Source organism: Balearica regulorum, chromosome 3 (genome assembly GCF_011004875.1).
Source record: "Balearica regulorum gibbericeps isolate bBalReg1 chromosome 3, bBalReg1.pri, whole genome shotgun sequence".
Taxonomy (NCBI): Eukaryota; Metazoa; Chordata; class Aves; order Gruiformes; family Gruidae; genus Balearica; species Balearica regulorum.
This window is the reverse complement of record NC_046186.1, coordinates 33,481,901-33,508,478: the sequence shown is the minus strand read 5'-3', so window position 1 is coordinate 33,508,478 and position 26,578 is coordinate 33,481,901. Positions and strand designations below refer to the sequence as shown.

At 39.9% G+C, this 26,578-nt stretch overlaps 1 protein-coding gene across 4 annotated transcripts; it reads left to right on the top strand.

The window, feature by feature from the left end:
• Positions 1–1,955: 1,955 nt before the first annotated feature.
• On the top strand, positions 1,956–25,637 carry ASRGL1 (asparaginase and isoaspartyl peptidase 1). 4 transcript variants are annotated; one of them, XM_075747451.1, is made up of 7 exons: positions 1,956–2,136; positions 3,417–3,659; positions 8,172–8,314; positions 15,309–15,463; positions 19,607–19,725; positions 21,673–21,735; positions 24,384–25,637. In XM_075747451.1, the coding sequence occupies exons 2-7, from the start codon at positions 3,473–3,475 to the stop codon at positions 24,617–24,619; spliced, it is 903 nt and encodes a 300-aa protein (XP_075603566.1). In that variant the 5' UTR covers positions 1,956–2,136; positions 3,417–3,472; the 3' UTR covers positions 24,620–25,637. The 4 variants fall into 4 exon arrangements, with proteins under 4 accessions (XP_075603566.1, XP_075603561.1, XP_075603562.1 ...); XM_075747446.1 differs by having other exon boundaries at positions 21,625–21,735; XM_075747447.1 differs by having other exon boundaries at positions 2,001–2,176; positions 21,625–21,735.
• Positions 25,638–26,578: the final 941 nt, after the last annotated feature.

The following is a 26,578-nucleotide window of genomic DNA, read 5'->3' as shown; positions in this document are numbered from 1 at the left end:
TTTCTCTACAAGCAGGAGGGCATGCCCTTAATTATATGGGTTCTCCAGGAAAACAGAAGGCACAATTATAGTTGTATTTTAGTCATCTGAGATGCAGAGTAGACTCAACAATATCTGACTGTTCTCACACACACGTTCCCTATCCACATGTGACAAGATTGCTTTCTTCCCTGCTGCAGCCCTCTAGCCCTCACTCACCTGTGGTAACACATTCCCACCTCTTTCAGGTATAGCACATGCAGTTTACAAGCAGGAAAGCTAATCTCCACTAGGCTGCACATGCAAAAGAACGAATTTATTCTGTATATTTTTAAATTTGCTTCTCTGGCAATTATAATATGCAAAGCTCTCTTAAGAAAATTAACAAGAATTAAATCAATAGGTTTCTACAGTAATTATTTTAAAATTATCCAAACAGTTTATACAGCTTTAGGACAGATTCCCAATATGCAATTCAATATGTTGATTTTAAAAAACTACACAACATTTATAAAACTGAAAATAATACTTTCCAGTAAGTTCTGAGAAGCTTTACAACATTTTTAAAAGAACATAAAATGATTTGACCACAATGGTAAAGGCGGCAGCCAAAGAGGGCTTAAGGTAGATAACTGATGTAGAAACAGCTTATTCCAGTTCTGTCAAGTCACATGCTTGTTTTGTTGAATTGTAACAATGTTAGACTAATATTGAAATTTTAACTTAAGGTTACTATATAAATTTAGCATTCAGCTGTACATGCAAACAACTGAAATAATTCTTCTAAACTACTTAATCTACCTAGTATCAGTTTCCTCATTTTCCTGTTTTGATACTACCTCTAAAAGCAAGATAAATATTCTGTAAAAACAAACAGTATTCTCAAGTAATTCACATACGAAATTTAAGTTCCTTTTTGTTGATCCCATCAGTGACAACAAAAAACCATCCAGAGTAGTTCCTTTTAATTAAACCACACTAATCCATTTCAAACCAACCTTCAAACAGATCTTACATTGAGTGACTGCACATTGCCGTAAACCCTTGTCCATTCGCACAACGGTGTCACCTTGATGCCTCGTGTGGCCACAGCAGATGGATAGCATTCACTGCTCTTCCTGCAGCCTAGAGCAACAAAATGGAGAAAAAAGCAGCGAAGAGGTGGTGGGCTAAACAGGAATGGTCAGGGACAAAGGCTGGCTGCTTGCGGGATAAAGTTTGTATAAATTTTGAAAAATTTTTATTTTTTACTGCAAAGGTAAGGAACTTTGGAATTTATTTTATGAACTCTGTTTTACAAATATTTTTCCTTTTCAAGAAGAACTTTATTTAGTAGCTCTTTTTATAGCGAACAACTGTTCGTTCCACCAGCAGCCTATAATTAAAACAATATTAATAATAAATAGGAAGCTTTTTCTTGCCTTTGCTGTCTCTTTGGGATCAGCATGGCCACATACAACTTACCCTCACCAGGTCCGTGCCACCCAAGAACAGTCTGATGGGACCCGTCATGTCTCACACAGCCCCTTTCAACTTAGGCCCTCCAGCCCAAGCTTTGGGAATGGGAATAACCCGGCCTGGTCGGAGGAAAAGGGAAGGATGGGCACATGGGACGTGCTATTTGGTTTCCATTTGGGAAAGAGGTGCCATTTTTATAATTTAACTCAAGGGGAAATCTAAGCTGTGATGGGTGACGAGGTGGTGTCACATTGCAGCTATCGCCTTCCACAGCGCGGCGGTAGCAGCGCTGCCCCGGCCCCTCCACGGCAGTGTGCTGCCGAAGAACTTGCTCTCCGCCTGCCTGTGGCTGAGGGGAGAACGGTGCAGCGGCACCCGCTGCCCGACAGGCCGAGGTCCTGAAGCACCAGCGCCCAGTCCGGGCTCTGCCGACGTGTGTGTGGGAAACGCCCCAGGCGAGAATGGCAGCAGGCCGCCATCTTAACTGTGGGCATCCCTCAGCGCAGATGGAGGGTGCCATGTCTACTGAGGGCGGTTGCCTGCACCGGCGCCGCCGGGGAAAAGGCTGCCCGCCCGCCGGCGCGGTGTGCGTCTCCCGCGGCTGGGCCCGCCCCGTGCCGCCGCCGGCACTCGGCCAGGAGTGCGTCCGGGGCGCCACGCTCGGCAGCCGCAGGCTGCGGTGGGGACGGAGCGCTGCAGGTGGGCTCCAAGCCCGCGCTCTCGCTCTCCGCGAGGGCGGGTGAGGCTGAGCAAGCGCGGGGGCGCTGGGAGCGGGCGGGCAGGCAGCCCGGCAGGCAGGCAGCCCGGCAGGCAGGCAGCCCGGCAGGCAGGCACCCACGCAGCCAGGCAGGCAGCCCGGCAGCCCGGTGGAGCGCAGGCTAGGCCCGCCGCGGCAGGAGGCGTTGCTGCGATGCCCGGCAGGGCTGAGATCCGCGGCTGAGGAGAGGCCGTGCTGAGTTGTGACTCCCGCGGAGGGAAAAGCGTAGCTGCTGATTGAAATAAAAACTCCAGTGGCCTCTGGGAGAAAGGCCTCGGTCGCGGAATCCTCGGTGATAACGCAGACGTTTCTGTCCCAGCTCGGGCTGGGTCTTCACCCGATGCGTTCCGGCTGCCAGCCTGGCCAGCGGCCCCGAGAGCCGGCGTCCCAGCTTCTCAGGCTGCGGGAGTGCGAGAGACCAGACTGTCCATAGCACAGGACTGGGGGGAGACTGTGTAAAGGGTTTGCATGTAGGATGAGAGAAAGGGTGATGGATTTTGTGCTTCACAGCTTCTAAAAATAGCTGGCCCTGAGAAACTGTTTTCCTGTGTAGAGTTTCGTCCGTAAGGTGCCCTAGATTTTGGTGGGAGATGAGGCTGCTCCTCCTTTGCCTTTTTCTGGAAACAAAAACGTGAATGCTATCACCAAGGATGTGTAGCAATGCTCTTTTTTGCTCACAGGAGTCCGTGAGCAGTAACAACAAACTATTGACTCCAAGGTTTGAATGCCTTGTTTTCCTGCATGAAGTACAAAGTTTTGCAAGAGGTCAGAGGTTTAAAAATCCAGATGGTAGAGTTCATTCAGCTCTTAACTCCGGTCGGGTCAGTTGCTTTTCATTATTGCTGGTTATATCGCTGTATTTAAACAGTGAGGCTACCCTTCTAACGTGAACAGCAGTTAGCAGGATCAAGAGTCACTCAGATGCTTTTTTTTTCATCTGTGTAACTTGTGATACCACCAGGCAGGCTTCCTGCTAAATCATCAGATCATAGAGTAACTTAGGCTGGAGGGGGCTTCAAAGCAGGGCTGACCTCAAAGTTGCACCAAGTTGCTTGGGGCCCGCTCTAGTTGAGGCTTGAGCTGGGAGCTCCTTTGCATGAGTATTCAGCTTCCTGAAAGGTAAAATGGTTGGAGTCAAACTGACTGTTATCTATTAAATAACCTGGAGGGCTCTCTCCATGTATATGGGAGCATATGCTAAAGACTCTTCTTTCCAAAATAGGCTAATTACAAGTAACCTGTGTGTGCAGCTGAAAGCCTTGGGAGGATTTTGGCAGGATGAAGCCTGTTATTGTGGTGCATGGCGGAGCTGGACGGATCTTTAAAGAACGAGAAGAGGGAAGTCGTGCTGGTGTTGTCAGAGCTGCGCTGCAAGGTTATGGTATCCTGAAAAAGGGAGGCAGTGCCTTAGATGCGGTTGAGGAGGCAGTACGATCAATGGAAGATGATCCTCATTTTAATGCAGGTAATTTTTCAATAATTAAGTGGGTTTAGAATCATCATGTATTTCAAGTGTTTTGCCCTGATACTTCTTGAAATGCTGGTTTGCACTTTCTTTGAATTATGCACATTGCAGTGGAGTAAATAGTGGTGTCATAACATACTTTATTTTTCTGTATAATAAGATAGTATGGTATGTACCATAGTTTCTTGTGACCACACTTAGGCAGATGAGTTACTCTTCGCTCATTTTTCAGTGTTTTATACCTGCTGTTTATTCTTGTGCTGCAGTATTGCTGTTCTGTAAATCTTCTGTTACTGTGCTGCATCTTCAGTTTTAAGATATGGAATTCTTAATGGAGTATATGTTTTAGTTAATGTTTAAAGCACTTGAACGTAGCTTGCAGCAATGTTTAAGCCTTAACACTTGACCTGTACCTATTGCCAGAGGAATACTTTCTTGGAGATTTTAGGTGGTTTTTCTCATAATTAATGATTGCAATTTGTGCTTTTGTAAAGAATATTACAGCAATAATGCAGTAATGGTGTATGAATCATGAATTTATACAGTAAGAGTTCATAACTGAATTTCCTAACGATTAATGTTTTGTTAATGTCAATAGCTGAATATTTTTTTCCTTTTCATATGACCCCAAATTTATTATTCTGATGAATTTCAGTGAAAATATTTCCCCACCCCAACCAAGATATGTCAGGAATGAACACAGAAAGAAAGACCTGTGAGTGTTCGGTGGTTTAGATAACATAACTATTAGTTACGTGCATACTTAGTTCACAGAGATTCACTTGTTCTTTCTCACCTTGTAATTGAAAGTGAGAGAGAGCTTTAACTTCATATGAAACTTTCAGTGATTGTTACTGACTTGGTTTAAACAACTTGCTTTTTAGAGGATTCAAGCTGAAATCATGAAGTGGACTTAGAGGTGTGGTGTGTATATAATTAACATCAGGATGGTATTTAACTTTTTCTTCACCTGTTCTCTAAATTAGTTACTAGTCTTTAGGACTTTGTTTTGCTCAGGTCAGTAAATCAGTATCTATTTGACCTTTGGCTGTCTTTATGCTTCTGGGTTATGTCTCAAAATACCTCTCTGGCGAGAGAACTTATATTTGCTTTTTAAAAACGCCAGCTACTTCAGGGCAGGAAAAAAAAATCCTAATTCATGAGAAGCATCTTTTCAGTGATGTTCCGCCCAACAGTAGGTGTCCAATGTTAATGTGGAAGCAATTTCAATATAAATTTAAGCTTAAAGATTGTTTACATCTCTTTCTTAATTATTCCATGTAGACAATTGCATACTTGCTTGGTTTCTTATACACCAGTTTTGATGGTTCTGTAAATGAAAATTATTTAGATGGGAGATATGTTTTAGCTCAGTGTGACTCTCAGTGATGAAAGTTTTATAATGATCTGTTTAGGCTTACTTATTTAACTCATACACAACAGTCTGAAGCATTTGGGCACTTGATAAGTAGAATCACAATAACTAGCAATATTCTGTGTTTTGCATACAAGCATTTTTTTTAACATTTATGTGGTATCTTGTCACTAATACTGCTTTGTCTGAGCCATGCTCTCTCATAGCGTGCTGCCATTGAACTGACACCTTTGAGCAGTATATACTCTAAAAATGATCGTATCATTTGAGGATAGAACCTCAGACTCTACCATATCCAGTGACTGATACACAGTTATAACTTAACATTTTGCTCAACGTATAAAGTGCACTATGTGTTTGTGACGCACTTTTTCATGGTCCAAGGTCACATTTATCCTTAATTAAATATATGTTGAATTATTTTTTGTCTAAAGGTGTTTACTTGAATTTGTTCTAACAATATTTATACCTTGTTTGTAGTATATTAAATGAGCAATTTTTAGCAAAATTTGCTTAAAGTGGACTTGAGCCTTAAGCTATTGTTCAAGTTTGACTATGGTCTAAATGGCAAGTAGTCTGGTAATCACTTACAGATACATCTAATTGTGTTAGCGCTCATTAGATACAGCTGCTCTCAGTAGCTGGCAAAAATGAGCTGAAAGCTATGTGAAGAGGGCCTTGATTGGAGTGGGTGTTTAAAACTCACTGTGTGGTATTTGTAAAAGAAAAATCAGGTTTACTGTAGTATTTTCTAGGAAAACACAGACATTGCTAAGACACAACAATAGAGGTTGGTAAGAATGGGCATAATGATCAAGTTGTGTCCTTCTTTGAATGACAGGGTTTAGTGATGCTGTGTAGATACATCCTGATGGAGGGGCTCAGAAGCTATACTGTTGTATAAAACTACCATTTCAGTGACTTGTGCAGCATAATGAAGTCATCAAGTTCTGCTTGTGGTAAGAGAGTGGCCTTAGTTGTATTTCCTTCATGTGATGTCTTTGACTAGCAGTATTAACTAGCTCAGTGTGAATACTCCAGATACAAGAACTGTCATTATAGTCCTCCATGCACACTCTTTCCTCCTTGGGCTTTCCAGAACAGAGGACAGCTCTATCTATCTGTAGATAGAGGGAACAGGAGTACTCCTCTGTGATGCTCCTTCTGCTGTGATTTGGCTAATGTCAGACACGCTTGTTACTTGGGTCCCCTTAGATTTTCTGTCTTTTGTTGTGTCTGGTTTTTTCCCTGCCTTGGCTTCACAAGTGAGTCAAGCTTTTCCCCCCCCACCCCAGTGCTGCTGCCAGTGGTTACTGTGGCCTCAGAGGCAGGTAGTCCCTGCTCATTGTGCTGGAAGGCAGGTGAAAAGACAGTCTTTAACCACAGAAGGAAGGATTCATCCTACCTCAGATAACCTGAAGTTTAGTATCTAGCCTTGCCGTGGTGTACGGGCTTTCATGGTGGTCAGTGGAATGAGAAAGGATGGCAATACAGCTCTAAAGAAGTGGGATGAATTGTTCTTAGAGGGCGTCTCTCTCTTCACGAACTGTAAAAGGAAGCTTTTGTAGGAAGCTGCCTTTGCAGGATCTGTCTGCAACTGTGTTCTGCTCAGGAAATTTTAGGAAATCCTAAGATGTGTCCAATGAGGGGTGTCCAGTAGACATAGGATACTGTTAATGCAGTGATGAAGGGGGCTGGTAGAGCTTCCCCTGGAACCATGGTTCTGGTCACTGATACTTGAGAAGGGCATACCCTAGTACAAGTGGGAATTTGGTGATTGTGAGCTAGAGAGCCTACCTTGTCAAAGGAAGCTAAAAGAGTATGGCAGGGCTTATCTAAGAAAACAAAGACTTATTCCTTACACTAGCATAAAGGAGAAGCTGGAAGAATGATGTTAGGATGGGTGGCACAAGGAAGTTACCTGTAAGCTTTCCACAGAGCAATGTAGTCTAGAAATTAGCACATTGTGAATGATACAGGACTGAGCTCTGGAATAGTTTATGCAGTCAGAGAGGGGCAAAAAATAACTTTTTGGGGGCAGAGTTCAGGCATGTCTGTGTGTGGCAGGGGGAGTTTTGGAGATTACAGGATTTTATTGCCTCCTGTAACAGGGGATGTAACTTCATATATTCAGGTCTGAAGTACATTGGTATAGAAGTCGTATGTCAACAGTTATTAACAGTAGTTTCTGACCTGCTTTAATGTTGGTTTAACAGAAATAAAAAAAAAAACAAAACTGGTTTAGCTGTGTACAATGTTCAAGTCTTTCTATCTGAGCTACTGTGTAAGTCTCCCGTGTTTTGTTTTGTTTTTTTTTACTTTTTAAGTTTAATCTTCTCCATCCTTATTAGCAAGGCTTGTGCACTTGATGACTTACAACTGATTATTCCCCTGTGATACAGTTATTTGCATTATTAAAAAAGAACCTATTTGCATTGTCTCATTTTGTATCTCATTAATTTTCGATTAGGTTAGTGATAGCACTGATAATTATAGAAGAAAATAACTACCCAGCATTTTATTACTTGATTTCTTTTTTTAATTCCTTCATCTACTGGTTTTATTTGGTAATGGAGAACTGGTTATTTCAAGCATTTGTTACACTAGTGAGTGGATGCTTTTATTCTGCCCCATCAATTTTGGCAGTTTCTTGGAATGCTATGTGACATTAATTTGTTGATAGGATTGAACACTATGCTATATTGTTGGGTTATGTTGTATCCTTCTTTGGAAGAACTGTAAAAATAAAATAGTTTTATGTGCACTTGAAGTGATCTGGGTGATAAAGAATTCTGTTCACAATTGTTTGTCATTTTAACTTTTGTGTCTAGTATATCATTTTGGATGGGATTAGAAGTGTGTTTTTCATCTTATAAAAATAAAATTCAATTTTAAAGTAGATGTTGTACCCTGTGAGACTTCTGTTAATGGTTATACTGGATTTTATGGTTATACTCAGCAGTGTTTTTGCCGTTTTGTTTGTATTCAGGAGATACTTTCAAGAAGTCAGATGCAAACTGGGAAGGAAAAAGTTTGATGAGATCTAATGATTGAATCACCTGATGGTTCACTCTTAATGACTTTCTTCTTTTTCCCTTCCTCCCTGATTTCTTTTTTGTTTTGGTTTTGTTCTTTAGGTCGTGGATCTGTTCTAAATGAAAAAGGTGAAGTAGAAATGGATGCCATTATCATGGATGGAAAAAATTTAGACTCTGGAGCAGTATCTGCAGTTAAAAATATAGCAAACCCAATAAAACTCGCCCGACTTGTCATGGAAAAGGTATGCTGAATGTGTCCTTGAATATGAAACATTTTTTCCCTTAAAACTTCGTCCGGTATATTAATGTACCTCAATGATGATGTTTGTATAGCACTTTAAATCAGGAAAGAACGGAGAAATGGATGGTAGTGTTTGGAAACTACGGTCATGACCATGAAGAACTTTTAAGGGTTTTTTTGAGAGGTATTTGTTAAAAATAGCATTCCAAGGAAACATAACTTCTGCCATGCAATTGGACGCTCAAGGAGAAATTGACCTGTACATGTTGATGTTCTATAGCTCCACAGCTGGCATTCAAGATTTTAGGGGGCTTTTTGTTCACTTGTTTTTTGAAGAGCTTTTATGCTGTTACTGGATATTCTGCTTGTGGCCGCACCAGCACTGAATACAGCAGGATAATCACCTCTCTTGACCGGCTGGTTGTACTGTGTTTGATGCACCCCAGGATGCAGTTTGTTCTCTTGGCTCCCAGGGCACACTGCTGGCTGATACTGAGCCTGCATCAACCAGCACCCTCATATCCCTTTCTGCAGGGCTGCTCTCCAGCCACTCCTCTCTCAATTTATAATCATGCCTGGCATTATTCCATCCTAGGTGCAGAATCCATTATTTTGACTTGTTAAATTTCATCCCATTAATTGTAGCCCAAAGGTCCAGTCTATCTAGATCCCTCTGCAAGGCATCTTGTCCCTCAAGAAAGCCAACAGCACCTCCCAGTTTGGTATCATCAGCAAACTTGCTAATGGTGCCTTCAACTCCTGCATCCAGATTGTTGATAAATGTATTGAACAGGACTGGCCCTAGAATTGAACCTTGAGGAACACCCCTGCTGACCGGTCGCCAGCCAGATGTAGCCCCATTCACTACAACCCTTTGAACCCTGCTGTTCAGCCAGTTCTTCACCCAGCGCACTGTGAACCTGCTCATCCCATAGTTGGACAACTTGTCCAGAAGGATGCTGTGAGGGACAGTATCAGAAACCTTATTAAAATCCAGAAAAACTACATCCACCTCCTTCCCTTCATCCACTGGGCGGGTGACCTTATCATAGAAGGATATGAAATTAGTTAAACAGGACTTTCCTTTTGTGAACCCATGTTGACAGTGCTTGATGATTGCATTATTCCTTAAATGCCTTTCAGTAGTACCCAGTATGATCTTTGCCATAATTTTTTCAGGAACTGAGGTTAGACTAACGGGTCCGTAGTTCCCTGTGTCTTCCCTCATGCCCTTTTTGTAGATTGGAATAACATTGGCTAGCTTGAAAAATGTTGGCTAGAAGGTAACATAAGCACTATGTGACGGTACAGATTTTCCAAGAGAATCAAACTTAGCAGGGCAGCAAAATTATTATTACTTGACCTTCTACGTAAAATTGATCCCACCTTACTCCACTAAGACATCCCTCGAATATGTGCCACAGTTGACATCTTTCTTTTTTCAGAAATGGTGCAACTGGTATGGTTCAGGACGGAGTAGGTAGTTTGTGTGATATGTGCATCTGTTTTACCATTACTAGACTGTGACACTGATCAAAAAGTTTGTATTATCTTTGGAGTTTACATTTTTCATCCTGCTGGTGCAGCTGTCCCGTTGTTGAAAAGGGTTTGTATTTGCAAAAACACTTATTAACAAAGAAAGTTTATGGGCTTTTTTTAACCTTTCAAAGTGACTTTTGAGCAAACAAAACCTCTTTTGGTGATCTATAAAGGTGATTGAAATGTAATTTGTCCTCAACAGCCTCCAAAGAATATAGGAATTATTTTTGCCCTTAATTGGAGAATAGTTCTGCTTTTAAAGTCAGAACTTTAAAATGTATGTCTACTAGAAAACAATGTTAAAACTTTTGATGAATAAGCTTTTTGCTCCTTCACATGGGATTTATTCTGTCACTTAGTTAGAACAAATAAAAATATATAGCTGTTAGCTTCCCAAGACCAAATTTTTCAGAATAAAAAAATGTAGGTGGACAGTTGGGGGAGAGATGTCTTCTAGTTGGGGGGAATGTTGCATTTTTATTTTTTTTTACTGTAGATACTGTTGTTCTAATGTCCATTGTTCAGATGAACTGAATGCCCATTCCAGAATCACGGGGTTGTTTTTTTTTTGGTTTTTTTCCTCTATGACAAAGTCCCATTTAAGTCAGCAAGAATAAAGTCAAAATAACTTGCTTTTTGAGAACATAACTTTCCAAAGTGTTTTTAAAAAAACAAAAAGAAAGCCAAAACAAAAAAAAATCTCCTTTGTTTTTCTTGTCCACTATAAGGTCTTTCTTGTCATTGTGTGGTGCTTCTGGTGCTCAAAAATGTTGAGGCTAAAGCTGAAAGGAAATCATAAAATTCAACTCTGCAGGACCGAGTGGAATGGTATAGCCCTAAAACAATGACATTTCGTGTATTACTCATTGCCTAGGTGCAAAAAATTCTGTGTAGATGACAAAGTTCAAAAGTAAATATTGGCCTAAATTGATTATATATCTTGAGGTGAGTTTCTGCTGCTTCTCCATCAGGTATTGTAAATGGGAATACCAGCTGATGTTACTCTTCTGTTCATCTTGGTTCAGGAATTTTGGGACACCAACCTAGGCTATTTCACAGTACTTTTCAGAGTGTATTTTGTTTTGTTTTACTGTGCCTAATTAAAAATATTTTGAACTCTGTGACCCATGGGTAATAAGACTGTAGTTTTCCTGGGATCCTAAGCATGTTAGAATGCTTATTTCCCAGTGGTTTTGAGATGCCTCATTGCCTTAATTTTGAAACATGCAGCTCCCAAAAACAAACAAACAAAAACCCCTCTCCACCGGCTTGTAATCTTCTGTATTTCCATTCCTATTATGGAACAATATGGGCTCCATCTGGTGGCCAAAGTAGCTCTTCTAGATTGTTGCACACATTTAGCCTGTGTGCTGCCGCTTTCTCACTGGGCTCAAACTTGTCCGAATTCCTGGGTTAGAAGAAAGGAGAGCGCCAGAAAAATTTGCATTCATGATTTGCTCTGCTATTGAACATGGCAGTCTCAAGAAATGGAAGGCTTTTAGAACATTAACTAATTAATTCAACAAATCCTTGAGAAAGCAGTTAAATTCCTGTTGAATTATTCCTGTTTGTAGTGAACAAAAATAGAATGATACATTGAAATGGGTTTGGTTGTGTTTTTTTTAAAATGGGGCATGTAATCCCTCCCAGCCCCAACACTTCATTAGATGGGCATCTTGTGAAAATTAGAGTGCTGATTTATTGGTATACATGAACTGTGTATATGTTTTCCCCTACTATTATCATCCAACTCTTTACGTTAGACAAAGGAGAATTTAGCTTCGAACATAGACTTCTCAAGGCAAAGGTGCAAATTTTTGCTGTGCTCTGTGCACTGCCAGGATTGTTAAATGAAGAACAGTGATGGTCCGAATTTGAGGCCAGCTGCAGAAATTTGGGGGATTTTTTTCTTCCTCGTTTCCCATGAAATTAAACTAAACTTGCCAACATTTGTTGTTTGTTAGTAAGATCTCTGGAACCCTTTTTGGTTTTGTTTTGGGGTTTTTTTGTCCTTTTGGATTACTTTGTATAAATGTGTCCCAGAAAAATTAGGCATTTAAAGAAAGTTAGCAATATTCATGATACTGTAGAATAAGGATGAGACAGAAAACCGTGCCTTTGGCTTGTTGGGCAATGTTCTACCAGCTTTTTTGATCAACAAGATATATTGAAGAGAAAAAAACCAAATACATTTCTACTTAAGATACCTTCTTTTCAGTGAGTACTGGGGAAAAAAAAAAGCAACATCCCCCTCCCCCAAAACCCCCCCCAAAAACCCCAAAGGTATCATAGAAGCTTATTCTTCTATATGCAAGTATTTCTTGTTTGTGCAGCTCAGGCAGGTGGATATATTATCAGAATCTGCATATGAGAGGCAACCCTTTGAAAAAATTTTAAGAAATAACTTCAATTTTTTACAATAAAACTTTAAATTTTTTTAAACTTATTTAAAGAATTATATAGAGTCTTAATTGCTGAAGAAAGCAACTGATGGAGGACACAGCCGTCTGGTACAGATAAAGTCAAAAGAAAAGTTCAATGTATTTCCTAAAGATTAAACAAAAAAACCTTGCCAACCACCACCACCACCACCCCCCAACCCCAATTTGAATTATTGGATCGAGCGCTTCTGGTGGTTTAGTGGCAGAGGGGGGCAGTATTGCACAAAGAAGTTGTCTTTCAAGTCAGAAGGCGGCTTCGGCATTGTTAGAAATAGGTGGGTCTTTTATTGTCTGGCAACATTGCTCACCATGTAAAACTATTGTCCACTCTTTCACATACATAGAGGACTTCCTCCTTTTAACCCTTACTCTTGTTCCCTAAAGCAGTACTCTCAAGAATTGAGGACTTAATTTTGTCAATAAAAGGACATTTAAATTGTCAAACATCTTTGATGTCAAGGTGTCGTGGTTTTGCCCCAGCAGGCAGCAAAGCCCCATACAGCCCCTCGCTCACTCCCTGGCAGGATGGGGGACAGAATCTGAGGCATGAAAGTGAGAAAACTCATGGGTTGAGATAAAGGAATTCATTCACCACTTCCCAGGGGCAGGCAGGTGTTCAGCCATCTCCAGGAAAGCAGGGCTCCATCAGGCATAACAATTACTAGGGAAGACAAATACTATCGCTCTGAAAGTCCCTCCCCTTCCCTCTTCTTCCCCCAGCTTTATATGCTGAGCATGATGTCATAAGGTATGGGATATCCCTTTGGTCAGCTGGGGTCAGCTGTCCCAGCTGTGTCCCCTCCAACTCCTTGTGCACCCCAGCCTCTTCGCTGGTGGGGTGGTATGAAAAGCAGAAAAGCCCTTGACTGCTTGATGACTAAAAACATCAGTGTGTTATCAACATTATTCTCATGCTAAATCAAAAACATAGCATTGTACCAGCTGCTAGGAAGACAATTAACTGTCTTTACTGAAACCAGGACACAGGGCCACCACATGTTTGAATGACCATTCAGGAATGTTTCTGAAGTGTAGTCACGTTTCCTGCTTGTGTAACCATCTGAAGAGGTTAGTGCAGAGGCTGTAATAAGCTGAAACAGAGCTCAGCATCTGTGGTTTGGGAAGAGGTTCAGCTCACATCCTTCAAAACAATGCAGTGCTATGTGCTGGTCATGGTAGTGATTGCTTGTCATTGCTTTAGAAATCAACAGAAGTTGATGGTTTGCAGCATCTTAAAGTCTGAAGCTTAGAGCCTGTAAATGTCCTGTGGAATGCAGCGTGACATAGAAATACCCAACTTCTGGTGTCCTTGCTTCAAGCTGAGAGCAGGGTATGTGCCACGGTGGTCTCCTACTTGGCTCTGCAGGCCTGCTGTGTCCAGCATCACATGGTTCTAGTTTTTGGACCTCTGCCTTTTGGTACTTGCGTGCTGTGCTGCTGCATGGACGTAAAAGCTTGCGTGACGTTAGCTGCTGTGCTCTGAAATGGCTCCATGCTGTATAGTCAGACTACTGTTCCTCCAAAACCTTCCTGGGCTCTGATGAGCAATTAACAGCTTTGTAGTAGACTAAGAAGTTGATGCTTATTTTTGGACACAGAATTAAAAAAAAAAAAAAAGAAAAAGAAATCAGATTGTAGAGCGCCTACTAAAGTATAAGGATTAATGAAACAAATTTATCTGGCGAGTTTCTCTAAAATGGGAATTAACTAAGCTGTACGGACTTTGAAGCATGGAATTAACTAAGGCTGTTGACTTAAAATCTGGTTTAAGTGCTTTGCTAAATAAAGGAGTCAAAAGAGAGCTTCTGCAAATGTTGTTAGAGCAAACATTTTATGTCAAGCCTGTGAGAACAATACTCTGTTCTTAAATTTGAAATTCTAGGTCTATAAGAGTAGCAGCTAGTTGAAGGAGGTATTTAATATAAAATGGTTCAGCTGATGCTAAGAAACACTTTAGTGTATTTTATTTACATTTTTGGGTTATTTTATGAGGTGTAATACCTTCAAACAGAACAGGAATTTATTTACCATTCTTCCAAGTACAAAACAGTTAAGTGGTGATTTGGTGGTTGACTGGAAACAGTGCAAAGGACTGTGGTGGTTTAACCTCGGCTGGTTGCCAGGTGTCCACCAAACGGCTGTATCACTCCCCTCCTCAGCAAGGCAGGGAGGGGAGAAAATTAAGATGGAAAAAACAACCCCAAACTCATGGGTCAAGATAAAGGCAGTTTAATGTAGCAAAAGCAAAAGACCGCACACGGAAGAAAAGCAAAAAGCAAAAGATTATTTTCTACTTCCCATCAGCAGGCGATGTCCAGCCACTTCCTGGGAAGCAGGGCTTCAGTATGTGTACTCCTTACTCCGGAAGACAAACATTGTAAAAAAACCCACATGCCCCCGCCCTGTTCCTCCCACTATCTCTCAGCTTCTTATTGCTGAGCAGACGTCATGCGGTATAGAATATCCCTTTGGTCAGTTTGGGTCAGCTGTCCTGGCTGTGTCTCCTCCCAAGATCTTGCCCACCCCCAGCCTGCTGCTGAGGGAGGGGAAAGAAATGTTGGAGAGACAGCCTTGATGCTGTGCCAGCACTGCTCAGTAGTAGCCAAAACCCTGGTGTGTTACCAACACCTTGCTTGCTACCAATGCACAGCACTGTGAGGGCTGCTGTGGGGAAAATTAACTCCGTCTCAGCCAAACCCAATACAAAGTTGTATGCAAATTAGCAAAAGAGCAAATTTACCAATTTTCCTTTTCCAATAATAATAAGTATTACATAGATAAATGGAGTTCTTTCCTACTAATAATGAAAGTTTGTACCTCTGTTTTGGAGAGCTGAAATTTTTTTCAGCTAGTGGAAGCAGGTATAGGCATAGAAATCTAGAAAGCTTATAAATGAAACAAAATTTGGGCTTTTCTTTGTGTGGGTACTTCTGAAAATAAAGAGTGATTATACAAAACTGCTTAGTACAAGACAAAGCAAGAATTGCCAATGAATCTTTTGTCTGTCTTTTGCAGACAAAGCACATGCTGCTCACTGACCATGGTGCACACCTGTTTGCTCAGGCCGTGGGTATTCCTGAGACTCCAGGGGAGAAACTTATAACCGAGAGATCCCGGGAGAGATGGAAGAAGAACCTTGAGCCAGATTCCAACCCTCAAGAGTTTCAGAAGTAGGGTTTTTGTAAAATATTTTTTTCTTTTTAAATTCAGGTAATTTAATTTGTGCTATCAGTCAAAAACCAAAACCAACAAAGTTTGAAGCCCTGTGTCGGGACTTGAGAATACTTCAGTTCTGAGTGTTATGTGGTTTGGTACAATCTTCACAGTATGTCCTCAGTGAAAGTAATGAAAAAAATCAAGCTTTCAACGAATTTGCTCAAGTGTAAGTGACTGGAACAAACCTGGACAAACGTGTTGATGCTTAAGAAGATTGTCGGTCACTTTGACATAGCATAGGTTTTGTGGTATTAATGGAGGACAAAGTTAGAACTTGTTACTGCTCTTAAAAGCACCAGTTATTGAAGTGCATAGAACAGCTTTAACAAACAGCAGGCATCACTTTGTATAGTTCTTTTATGTGGAGGAACTGATTTTAAAAAATCTCTAGTCCACATTTTAAAACAAGCCCATGAAAAAAAAAACCTGATCTTGGTTGAGTAGATTATCAGATTTGTCTTTAAATTGGATTAGGTAGATAAATAATATCAGATTTTGACCAGTAATTCCTTCTGAGTGCTGATTGTGGCTGTTGGTTACTATAGATAAGAATGAAAAAATTGACCAAGTTTAGTGTAGTGGTGTGAAAAGAGATGCTACTGGATGGTATTGCACAACAGCAAAACGAAAGTCACTTAAAAATAAACAAGTCTTATATAAAGTAGAGAGGAAGGTGAGGTGAACGGGAAAGGAAGGAAAGTCATCAGATGTCAAAAATGTTTTTATACCTGTGAGGTAGGCATAAATACTAAATTGTTTTGAGCTTCTACCTGTATGTCAATGGTTGTGGCATAGGAAAACCCTGTATTACACTACATAAACGCTGTATTACATGTTACTAATCTCTTCTGTGAAACAGTAGTAATGACAGAAGCAGAGCTGAAGAATTCGTAGATCAAAAGGAGGAAATTTCTTCTGTGGGTGCATTAATTAAAGTCCATGAAGTGAGGCTGTAAACTACAAGCTATATGTTACTTTCAGTAAATTGCTAGAAGGAAAAACAAATTCATGAGACAAGTGTAAATATGGTCTTGTAAACAAAGTGAAGTTGTTCTGTGACCATAAGGTCTCAGTTGTAGTTTGTCTTGTATCCAACAGAAGTTTTCTTTTGATCCTTGGTCTATCCAAGGACTGTGTGTATTACAATTCATCGCAAAGAATTCTGAGGATGATGTAGCTCCTACTGCCGCTTGGTCTCCTGAATATGTAAGTTGGAATGGCATGGCATCTGAGTCTCTATTCATTGTTTATAACTGCTTAATTATTTTCTTTCTTATAACAGTGTTAGGCGTCTTCAATTTCAGCATTGTCTTGTTCTGGAATATCTGATAATAGGCGGCTTGTGTAGTTCTGAAGGGCTCAAGACTTTTTCTTGTCTCAGCCACGCTGCTCTTTTTCTGACAACCACTGCCCAGAACATCAGCACAAATTCACAACGTTGAAAACAGGTTTTTTTTAATGCAAACCCATTTGTTCCTGTATCATATGTGGAATGTTCTTTTTCCCTGTTACGTCCATAGTGATTATGCAGGAACTTGCCTGAGGCAAACAGGCAGAAGGTGAAGTAGTATTAGTCAGAGGCAACATAATACCAGATCAAACTGGGAATTTGAAGGTTGGTGTGTACTTTACTTCCAGTCCTCTGCTCCTAACAATGTCACAGCTTTCCAAGCAAAGCTTGGTGTCTCCAGAAGAGACACATTTCTTTTCTACTGGTTAGAAGCCTGCATTCACTTATGTTAAAAGCCTGTGATTCCATTGCATGTACCACATGGCATCTCGTACACCTTTTGCTGAGAATAAGGTGTGGTTTGGTTTATTTTCAGTCGCTCACTCCAAAGATTCTAACCATACTCTTGTCAAGAATTGCTGGAGATTGCCTGAGAACTCCACAGAAAGGGAGTTGAGTAAGGTAGTAGATGGGCTACTAGTCCATCTACTAGTTTGTGGATCACAGTGCAAGAGTAACTTGAGGAGGTATTAATTAAAAGGACCCTGACAGCATTTGACAGGAAACCCTACTTCTGATGCAGTGGGAAGAGACAAAATAGCAGATGCTTTATTAGCTGAATGGGGACAGAAAAGTACGTGTGACTTCATGGGTACTGGATAATGGAAGATTTAGACCAAAGGGAATGAACAAATGCAAGTGAACCATTCTGTATCACAGTACATATAGTACATAAGAATAATTCTTGATTGAACAAAATCATTACTACTAATAGCATCCCCGGTATAGTACAGGTACTTGTTGAGATTCTTACTACTGTCACTAACTAACAAGAGTTATTGTAATATGATATCTCTACTTAGACAGTTTTGCCTGCCTTGGTAATGTTTCTGAGTCAACCAGCTATGCAACAGCTTGTTTATATCTTCTTTGCCTTTGTTTTAAAGATGAACAAAGAAAACATGTGACACTGAAGCAATAAAAAAAGTTTAAAGGGACAGTAAGAAATATAGATGTCTGTTTGCTTTACCACAGATAAGGTATATCGGACACATTCAATTTGTTATCGCTGATTTAGCTCTTTTACCTAAACAGATAGCTGTTGCATATGTGATCTGTGTGCTTTCATTATTCTGACAGTTGCTTAAGGTAGATACATACCCAGGAAAATGTACATCTGGATGCACCTGTCTTAATTTCTCAGGAGGATCTAACTTTAGTTGTTGAAGGGTGCCATATGAGTGTGCAAGGGAGTACTGAATTTACTAATATTCTTCTCAGCAAATAATTTGTAACAGATGGATGGGTGGGAAGCCCATCTGCACCATCATATCAGTTTGAGATGAGGTCCATCTCCACATAAATGTCAGAGCAGTTTGTAAGGCCTGTGATTCATCCATCAACTTTGAATTGCTGTGAATGAAGTGTAGAGACTGACAGTATGATATTTTACATAAGCAGGAGGGAACAGGAAGTTGGTTCTGTGAGAAATTGACTGTGGATTTTATGATACACAAAGACTTTGTCTGACTTAATTAGCTAGATTTTGTGAGGCTATAGAGAGACTCTCAACAGCGCCCAGGCAACTTCCAAAAGCGTTCCTGTTTGTCACCTCTTGGGCAATTCCTTGAAGGATTGTTACAAATTCTTTTCCTGTGTGGAGGGATTTAGATTTTTTTGGTATACCTCTCCTAGGCAGATTCTGGTTTATGTTCCTACATGAATTGCGAAGACTGGAATATGTGGATACTCAAACTGTTGCTTCTGAGTAATGGCTTGCTTCTCAGTGCAGCAACTGTTACAGTAAGTTACAATAGCCTTTTTTCTTTAAGTATGAATACACACATATATTTTAAGCAGCCTATTATAGATGACTTTTTTGTGCTGAAGAAATAAAGCAGTAGTTGAGACTTATATTTTCTTCAGTGCATGGAAGATTTTTATGCCGACGTGCGGTTTCAACAGATTCTACTGGCCAAGTGATTTAAACCTCAAGATTGCTTAGCTACAGAGTCCAAGGACAAAAATACGTATTAATGATGCATTGTGAACAATACTAGTTGAAAGGCACATAAATAACTTCTTTTTGTGGCATTCAAACATTTAAGGGGATAAGGAAGAGGAAAGAGGAGGAACCGGAAGGAAATGATTCAGTGCATTCATAACATTACTCTCCTTTTCTGTATTCATTCGTTTACGTGCATTGTCATTAATAATTCCGGTTAACCTCCCGTGGAGACAGAGGAGACAATTATTGTGTCTTTGAGTTGCTTTTTAGGGGAAAGTTGTGTGTGTCAGCCAAAAAACTACTCCAGAACTTTGATGGCTAGAAATATTTCTGCCATGTATGCTTTGGTTTTGCCTTTTTTTTTCTCCCTGAGTCAAAGTTTCCATGCTATAAAGGTAAACAAGTCATGGGGCAAGATAAAAAAATTAGTGTTTTCTACTGTATTAAATATAAAGCTGTGAGAATTGTTGCATATTGCTTGTTGGCTTTGTAATGAGAAGCATGGTAAAAAATAGCTTTATGATGAGCAGTAATTTTTTTGCAGTAATCTTTTTTAAAGCTACCTGGAAAATAAATGCAACATGCTTTGGCAGGTATGCTTTAATTCTGCCTAATTTTGTGAACTGTTTTTCTTGGCAGAGACCTTGGAACAGTCGGTGCTGTTGCTATAGACCGTGAAGGAAATGTAGCTTGTGCAACATCCACTGGAGGACTCTCTAATAAACTGATTGGCCGTGTTGGTGACACAGCATGCATAGGTATGGAGTCTTGCCTCTCATTTTTTTGGAGGTATCTCATTTAAAGAAGGAAAAAAAGAAAAAAGAAAAAGAAAAAAAAAAGAAAAAAAAGAAAAAAGAAGTAATACACATTCTCCTTTTCATTAGTGAATTGAAACATAAATACTGATACATCTGAAATTAAGGTCTAACATTCAAATGAATCAAAGCTCAAGCTCCTTAACACATGGAGATTAGAATCATAGAAGCATAGAATCATAGAATGGTTTGGGTTGGAAGGGACCTCAAAGATCATCTAGTTCCAACCCCCCTGCTGCGGGCAGGGACACCCTCCACTAGACCACGTTGCCCAAAGCCTCATCCAACCTGGTCTTAAGCAGCTTGCAAGTAAGGTTTTGTGTTTTCTTGATACTTAAGGAAGTAGGTGTAATTACTGTTTGTTGTATCAGTGAGCCAGAATTGTAAAATGACTGGCAACTTTGAGTAAATTCCTGTTCTTAGAGAGCCCTGATAAGACTGCCTCAGAGCCTAATAGGTACGGTGTGGAATAAAGGAAAGATTTTAAGAGATCTCTTATCCAAGTATAGAGAGACACTTGAAATTCCTTCCCCAGACTTGTTCCTCTCATGGGACAGAATTGCCATGTGATTGCTTCAGGGTTCTACCATACAGTTAGGATTTGGAAAATAATTATTTTTAGTTAAAACATGTTCCAAACTCAAATAGCACTGCTGTTAGCAGTACATGATTATTATAGAGCTAATACTAACTTTCTCTCGCACCCTAAGTTGCTAATATTTTAGTACCCTCTGCATTTTGACTGTGATTTTCAGCTTCATTTCTGACTGCAAATACCCTTCTCTTACATAAGATCATGTTCAGGGCTCCTATAGTATGGGACACATCTGTGAAGGACAAGTGAAACTGGGCACTGTTGAGGGTATTGCTTGCAAATTTTGCTCTTACTAGACATCTGCAGGATTGGATACAGAAATGTTAGCTGTCCTTTCAAATATTAGAGCCTTTTGAAAGGGGGCTTTGGCAGACTGATTGTGGCAGTGTTTTTCCATGTGTAAATTGGGGTCTGTTGAAAGGGTCTGATCTGATCAAGAAAGTACAGACGGGAACAAACTTTCATTGCTCTTCTATGTGTCTTTCCCCTCCCCCAGTACCTTGTTTATAATGCTGTGGTATGCTCCTCCCCAGCTCCTGGGAAATATTTTTCTTAGGAGATGTGCTAGAAACATGAGTGTTGAGCAAGCAGAAGCCCGGTGGAGAACAGGGTGTGGAATGTGCCAGCACAACAGGGATGGGAGTGGGGGGAAAAAAGGGGGTGGGAGGGTAGGAGATCAACAGAAGAAACACTGCTTGTGGTGAGGACTTGCAGGATTCTTCAGGGGTACTTTGTGGTGCTTCATTAGAGCCCTGGCTCTTCAGATCTCTTATCTGCTTTTGCTCTCGTGGATAAGTCCCCCTCAAACTTTGGTCAATTCACCAATGTCCTCACAAGATCTTCCTTCATATCTTCTCAATTGGTGATGTTGTGTGACCTGGCACTCTGCATCCTATTGCTATCTTGGTGATCCTCAATATACTGTCCCTTGCTGTTCTGGAAAATATTTTTGCCTACCCCTGTGAAGTGTTGGCCTGCTTCTGCTTCTCCTGTCACAAGCAGATCACTACTCTTCTAGCTCTCATAACTTGGCAACTGACTTCATCCAGCTGTTGTTGATCATACAGTTTTTCTTTTCAAACTGAGGCAGAAATGAGAAAGAAGTTAGTTACTGACACTTTGCTCCCAGAAGTGCACAAAACTGCTGGACCTTTAGGAAGAAATGTTGGGTACCTATTTTAAACAACGCAGAGCTTGTAAATTGTATTACAGAATATTGCCACCTTTTTTTTTTTCCCCCTGGAAAGGAAGTGGAGGTTATGCTGATAACTGTTCTGGTGCTGCTTCAACCACAGGACATGGGGAGAGCATTATGAAAGTGGTCTTAGCACGACTGATCCTCTATCACGTGGAGCAAGGTATATTCCAAACTTCCTCTAAGCTGAAATAATGAGGATAGGAAACATTGCCTAATGACAAGTTTCAGTTTTTGTACTATCACCCTAGAACAGTTGTCAGAAGAATTGCTCCCAGGGGTATGTGGATGGGTCACCTCTCTTTAAAAACAAAAGAAAGTACTAAAGTATTAATAACACTAAAATAGCCTGAAGTGGCCAGGAATATCTGCTGCTTGATGTTTAATCATGCTTTAGATCAGTGTACATTGAAAGATATTGTCTACTTTGTTTAACAGAAGTTCTCTTTAATATTTTTTTCCCAATTTTAAAGTAAAATTTTGTGAACAAAGAAAACAAGTAAAAGCAAGATATATTTAAGGAAGCAGTAGGGGAGGGCTAGAGATAGATAATCAGAGCTGAAATAAGAAAGTATAGGATATCACCTTTCTAATAAACTGTAAAGGTCTATATTTTAACAACTCTGATTACAGCAACAAATACTTTTAAGATGTTTTAACTATGATTTAAATTTTCATTTTGTTTTGGAAAATATACTGAACTGACTGGGTGGGTATGTGGTAAACAGCTGACGCAGTATGTCTTATGTGACTGTAATGTAATCTGACTGTGGGATGACCCTTTGGAGCTTTACCTTCATGAGTTGGGCTGTCATCTAAACCCTTGATTATATTACAGCCTGTAAACATAGCCAGACAACGTACTTGTATTGCATGCAGTTGAAGAACCATTAATATAGATATCACCATTATTTTTAGAAAGTCATAGCTTTTGGGCAGTACAGTGTAACTTGCTTTGAGATTAACCGAGCTGGAAATGGTTGGAAAACTTTCAATTTACATTTTCATAGGAGAAGCAGTAAGTAGAGAGACGAGTAACAGCTGAGAATATTTTTGTTATTCTTTATAGAGTTGTTTGCATATAATGGGTGCATTTCTCTCTAAATCTCTTGGCTGATCTGATAGTTTCAGAATAAATTACAACCTACAGAATATTTCCCAAAGCTCTAACACATTATGATCTCCCCTTACTCTCTATATTATGTCCCTAGCCATTCAATTTGTGAATGAGCTTCTAAGCTCTATTAGTCTAAACTGTGTAAACCAGTTTCTTCTCTGGCTTGAAGTTAACTGCATTGCAAAACCTATGCATTGATAGCAGTTATCTGGCTTGTGATAAATCAGTACAAAAGGCAAATGAGGCTCAGATTAAAAAGTTTAAAAAAAAAAAAAAGAGAAAAAGAAAAAAGAAAATGAACCCACATGTCTGCATGTTTAATTGGTTTGCACTTGTTCACCCTGCCCGTGCTTGCTCTACCTTCATTCATCCTGCCCAGAAGTATAACTCAGCTACCAGGAAAATACGTCAGCAATAGACTTGCCCCCCCCCCATGTTTCCATGAAGGTGCTGAAAACAAACCCTCAAGTTATTATAACTTTTTGAGTCCTTGAACAGTCAACTGAAGTTGCATATTTAAGAACAGTTGTAGAGCTATTTCATAATTCTGTTCAGCTATTCAGTAATTCACATAGTAAATATCTTCTTTTGGACCAGTGCTGCAAAATTTACTTTCATATTTCAGGAGTGAATTGCTTTGCCATTCTTAAGAGCTGTTGGAATCTCTGTCTTATGGTGGCAGCTGTTGTCTTGATGAAAAATCAAACAGTGAAATACTGACCCTTTGAAGTCGGTGCCACTGACTTGAATAGTCAGTGTCACCCGTAACGTCAGAGAAAGGAGCTTTATCCTGTCAGTCACCAGTGCTGTGAATAATTCTGACTCTGCTGGTTTTGTTTGGTTTTAACTCAAAATTTGCAAGGAAGGCATGAAGGTCAGTTTTTGTTCTGCAACTTAAGCTGAATAACATTACTGATGGTATATATCTTAGAACAATTAGGCCGAGCTAACCGCATTCCTGAATATATATTCAGACTTGTAGTGGACGAACATTCTGCAGCTATTACAGGCCTGTGTGTATGATGCACACATTAACTTTGATTTGTTTAAAAAATATTCCTGTTAATGTGAATTAAGTGTAATGAAAAGATAAAGTTGCTTTGCTGGTCCTTTCTTTGATGTCTAGTACATTGAGCAGTCATCTTGCCTGATACTTTCAGAAGTTTCAGGAAGAGTAACGCTGATGTCTGCTTTTGATAAATTATGACAATGTAAAGCACGTGCTTTGAGCTCTGTTGTGGCCAGTGAACTTGGAGCATAGATGATGACTGAAATTTTTATTGTTTTAATGTGTTGGGGTTTTGGTTGGGGGTTTTTTTCTCAAATTTTAAGTGCTTTAGACCTAGCTTGTGACAAACCTTTGATTGAAAGCTTGCAAATTGGCATTTTTCCCTTCAAATGTTGTGTCTTAAACATAGAGTTGATGAGTTGTTTTATATCAAACATTGAAACTTAATTACAACCTGAAGCTATTTAAATCTTGTCTTTGTAGCAGCACCATACCATAGCAGCTATTAACAACTGTCCAGAGCATTCCTATAAACAGTTCCTTTGCTACACTGGAAATTTCTTCCCGATTTATTTGAAGGAAGAATTAGATTTGGCTGAGTCCACTGGGAAGGGTGAAACCTGAAAGGAATTTTAAAAGTTATTTCAAGACAGATACCATGAAGTTATTGTGTTCTTCTTTTCAGGAATGTCACCAGAGATGGCTGCTGACACTGCATTAGACTACATGAAGACACGCGTGGGGGGATTGGGCGGTGTTATTGTTGTTAGCAATTCAGGAGAGTGGGCAGCAAGGTTCTCCACCAAGCAGATGTCCTGGGCTACTGTAAAGGATGACCAGCTACATTATGGGATTTATGCTGGGGAGAGGGATACAAAACCTGTTGATGAAGCACTTATATCTGAAAGTGAGGGATTCTGAGAATGAAGAAACATCGACTGAGGAGGAATGAAGATCTCCAATTTTTGCTGGAGGACAATGAAGTTGATTTCATCTTTCTGAAAGGTCTGTGCTCTCTGGTTCACAGGCATTGCCACATTCACAGTCAAAATGAAATCTGGGCATATTTCTTCAGTGGTTGTCGTTACATGCATAGTGTTTATTAATACTTTCAAGAAGCCAGGAGATCCTCCTTTTCTGGATAAGAAAGCGAATGGTCAGTAGATTTCTTGGTTAGTATGCCTTAATCCTAATTTAAAGGGAGCCTGAGGTTCGGTATTAGAGGAACTCCTTTCCATGCCTATTCTCAGAGACTGCTGCCAGGATGATTTGAGAGATCAATAACTATTAATTAAAAACTGAATTTTGACAATTGCATCGCTTTCCAGTCTTTTGAGCAGTCATCCCGTGATAACAAAGTGCTGTCAGTGAAATACCACCAAACAGCAGTGAAGAGTTAAAACTACATTGTCACAGGCTTGAGGTAACTGTCATGGGGAAATAATAATGAAGTAAAAAAAATAACTTTTCTCCAGAGATGGGAAATGTGGTTCTTTCTAAAGAGTCCTACTTTATTCCATTCATTGGCATCACACATACAATTAAAAAAGAGAGACCACAACAAAGTAGCTACAGTACTTCAAAGTGTATGTGGATAGTTAACGGGAAGGATATTATTGACTTAATATCTGGGGTGGTAGTAAAGAAGGTCATGATTTCAATAAATACAAATAAACCAGCAATCTTTACTACTCAAAGACAAAGGTGATAGGCACCTTTTAAGTCTAAACATGAGACCAAGCAATGATGATTAACTGGAAAAATAATTATCTAAAATCAAGTGATAGAAGCAAGCTGTACTAAAACAAAACTGCCTCTTAATAAGCTTCTTGTGTGATGTCTGAAACATTTTCTGGAGATGTTTTCTTTTGGAAAGAGAATTGATGTTCTGCATTACCTCTAATACAGTTTCTTCATTAAGATCTTGTATTTTTAAAAGAAAGCAAAATTTCTTTTTCCTGTTTTCTGACTTAACTACATAATTTTTTTGTGTTAAAACAGTGTAATCACTATATGGATTTTAGCTGGCTTCCTCCGAGGACAGATTGGTATGTTATAATTGCACGCCATCATACTGCGGAATGTTCCCTCTATAACATAACCCAAATAAACGTAGCAAAAATCTTAAATCATATTTTGAAACTACTCATACCTGTGTCCCAACTACAATAAGCCATATTATTGAGTTGGCTCATAGAGGAAGGTAAGGTTGCCAAGGCTGTCTAACCCGCTCTCTGCTTTGATCCATGGTTTATTAGATGTTGCAGATGACTGGATGTGGACAGCGATGGTTGAAGAGCAGATGGCTCATGTAAAACATAACCATGGAGAACTCACATACTTTGTTCCACAGGAGATAATGTAGAAGATGGCTACTATCTGATCATCAGAAGTTTATGAAACAATAACAGTATTTAAGATGTGCCTATCTGTAGAGAGAAGTAGTCATCTTCTGAGTAAAAATTAATGATTTTCCCCTTCTGTGGGTGAGATACCAATCTCACAGGGCCAGACTGTTCTCTGGGAAAAAAGCAATATTGTCTTAGCTTTGTTTCCAACAGATCAAGGCAATCCAGATTTTTGTGGTTGAGAATCTGCTTTGTTTACCTCACCTGTCCCTAGTGCTAGATCAAATTCAGGACAGGCAATAGAAGATATGATCCCCGTGAGTTCTGCCAAATCTCACTTTGCAGCATTGTTTTGATGAAATTGCTCAACTATTTTTTTTGAATCAAAAAACATCAAACTTGAAGGATGCTTTTGAGAGCTAAATGGTGATACATAGGCCTGGATGTAGGCTGTACACAAGAGAGGAAGAATACAAATACATTGTCTTGTACCTGCTTTGTTACATTAAAGAGTCTGTAGAGAGCACATTCC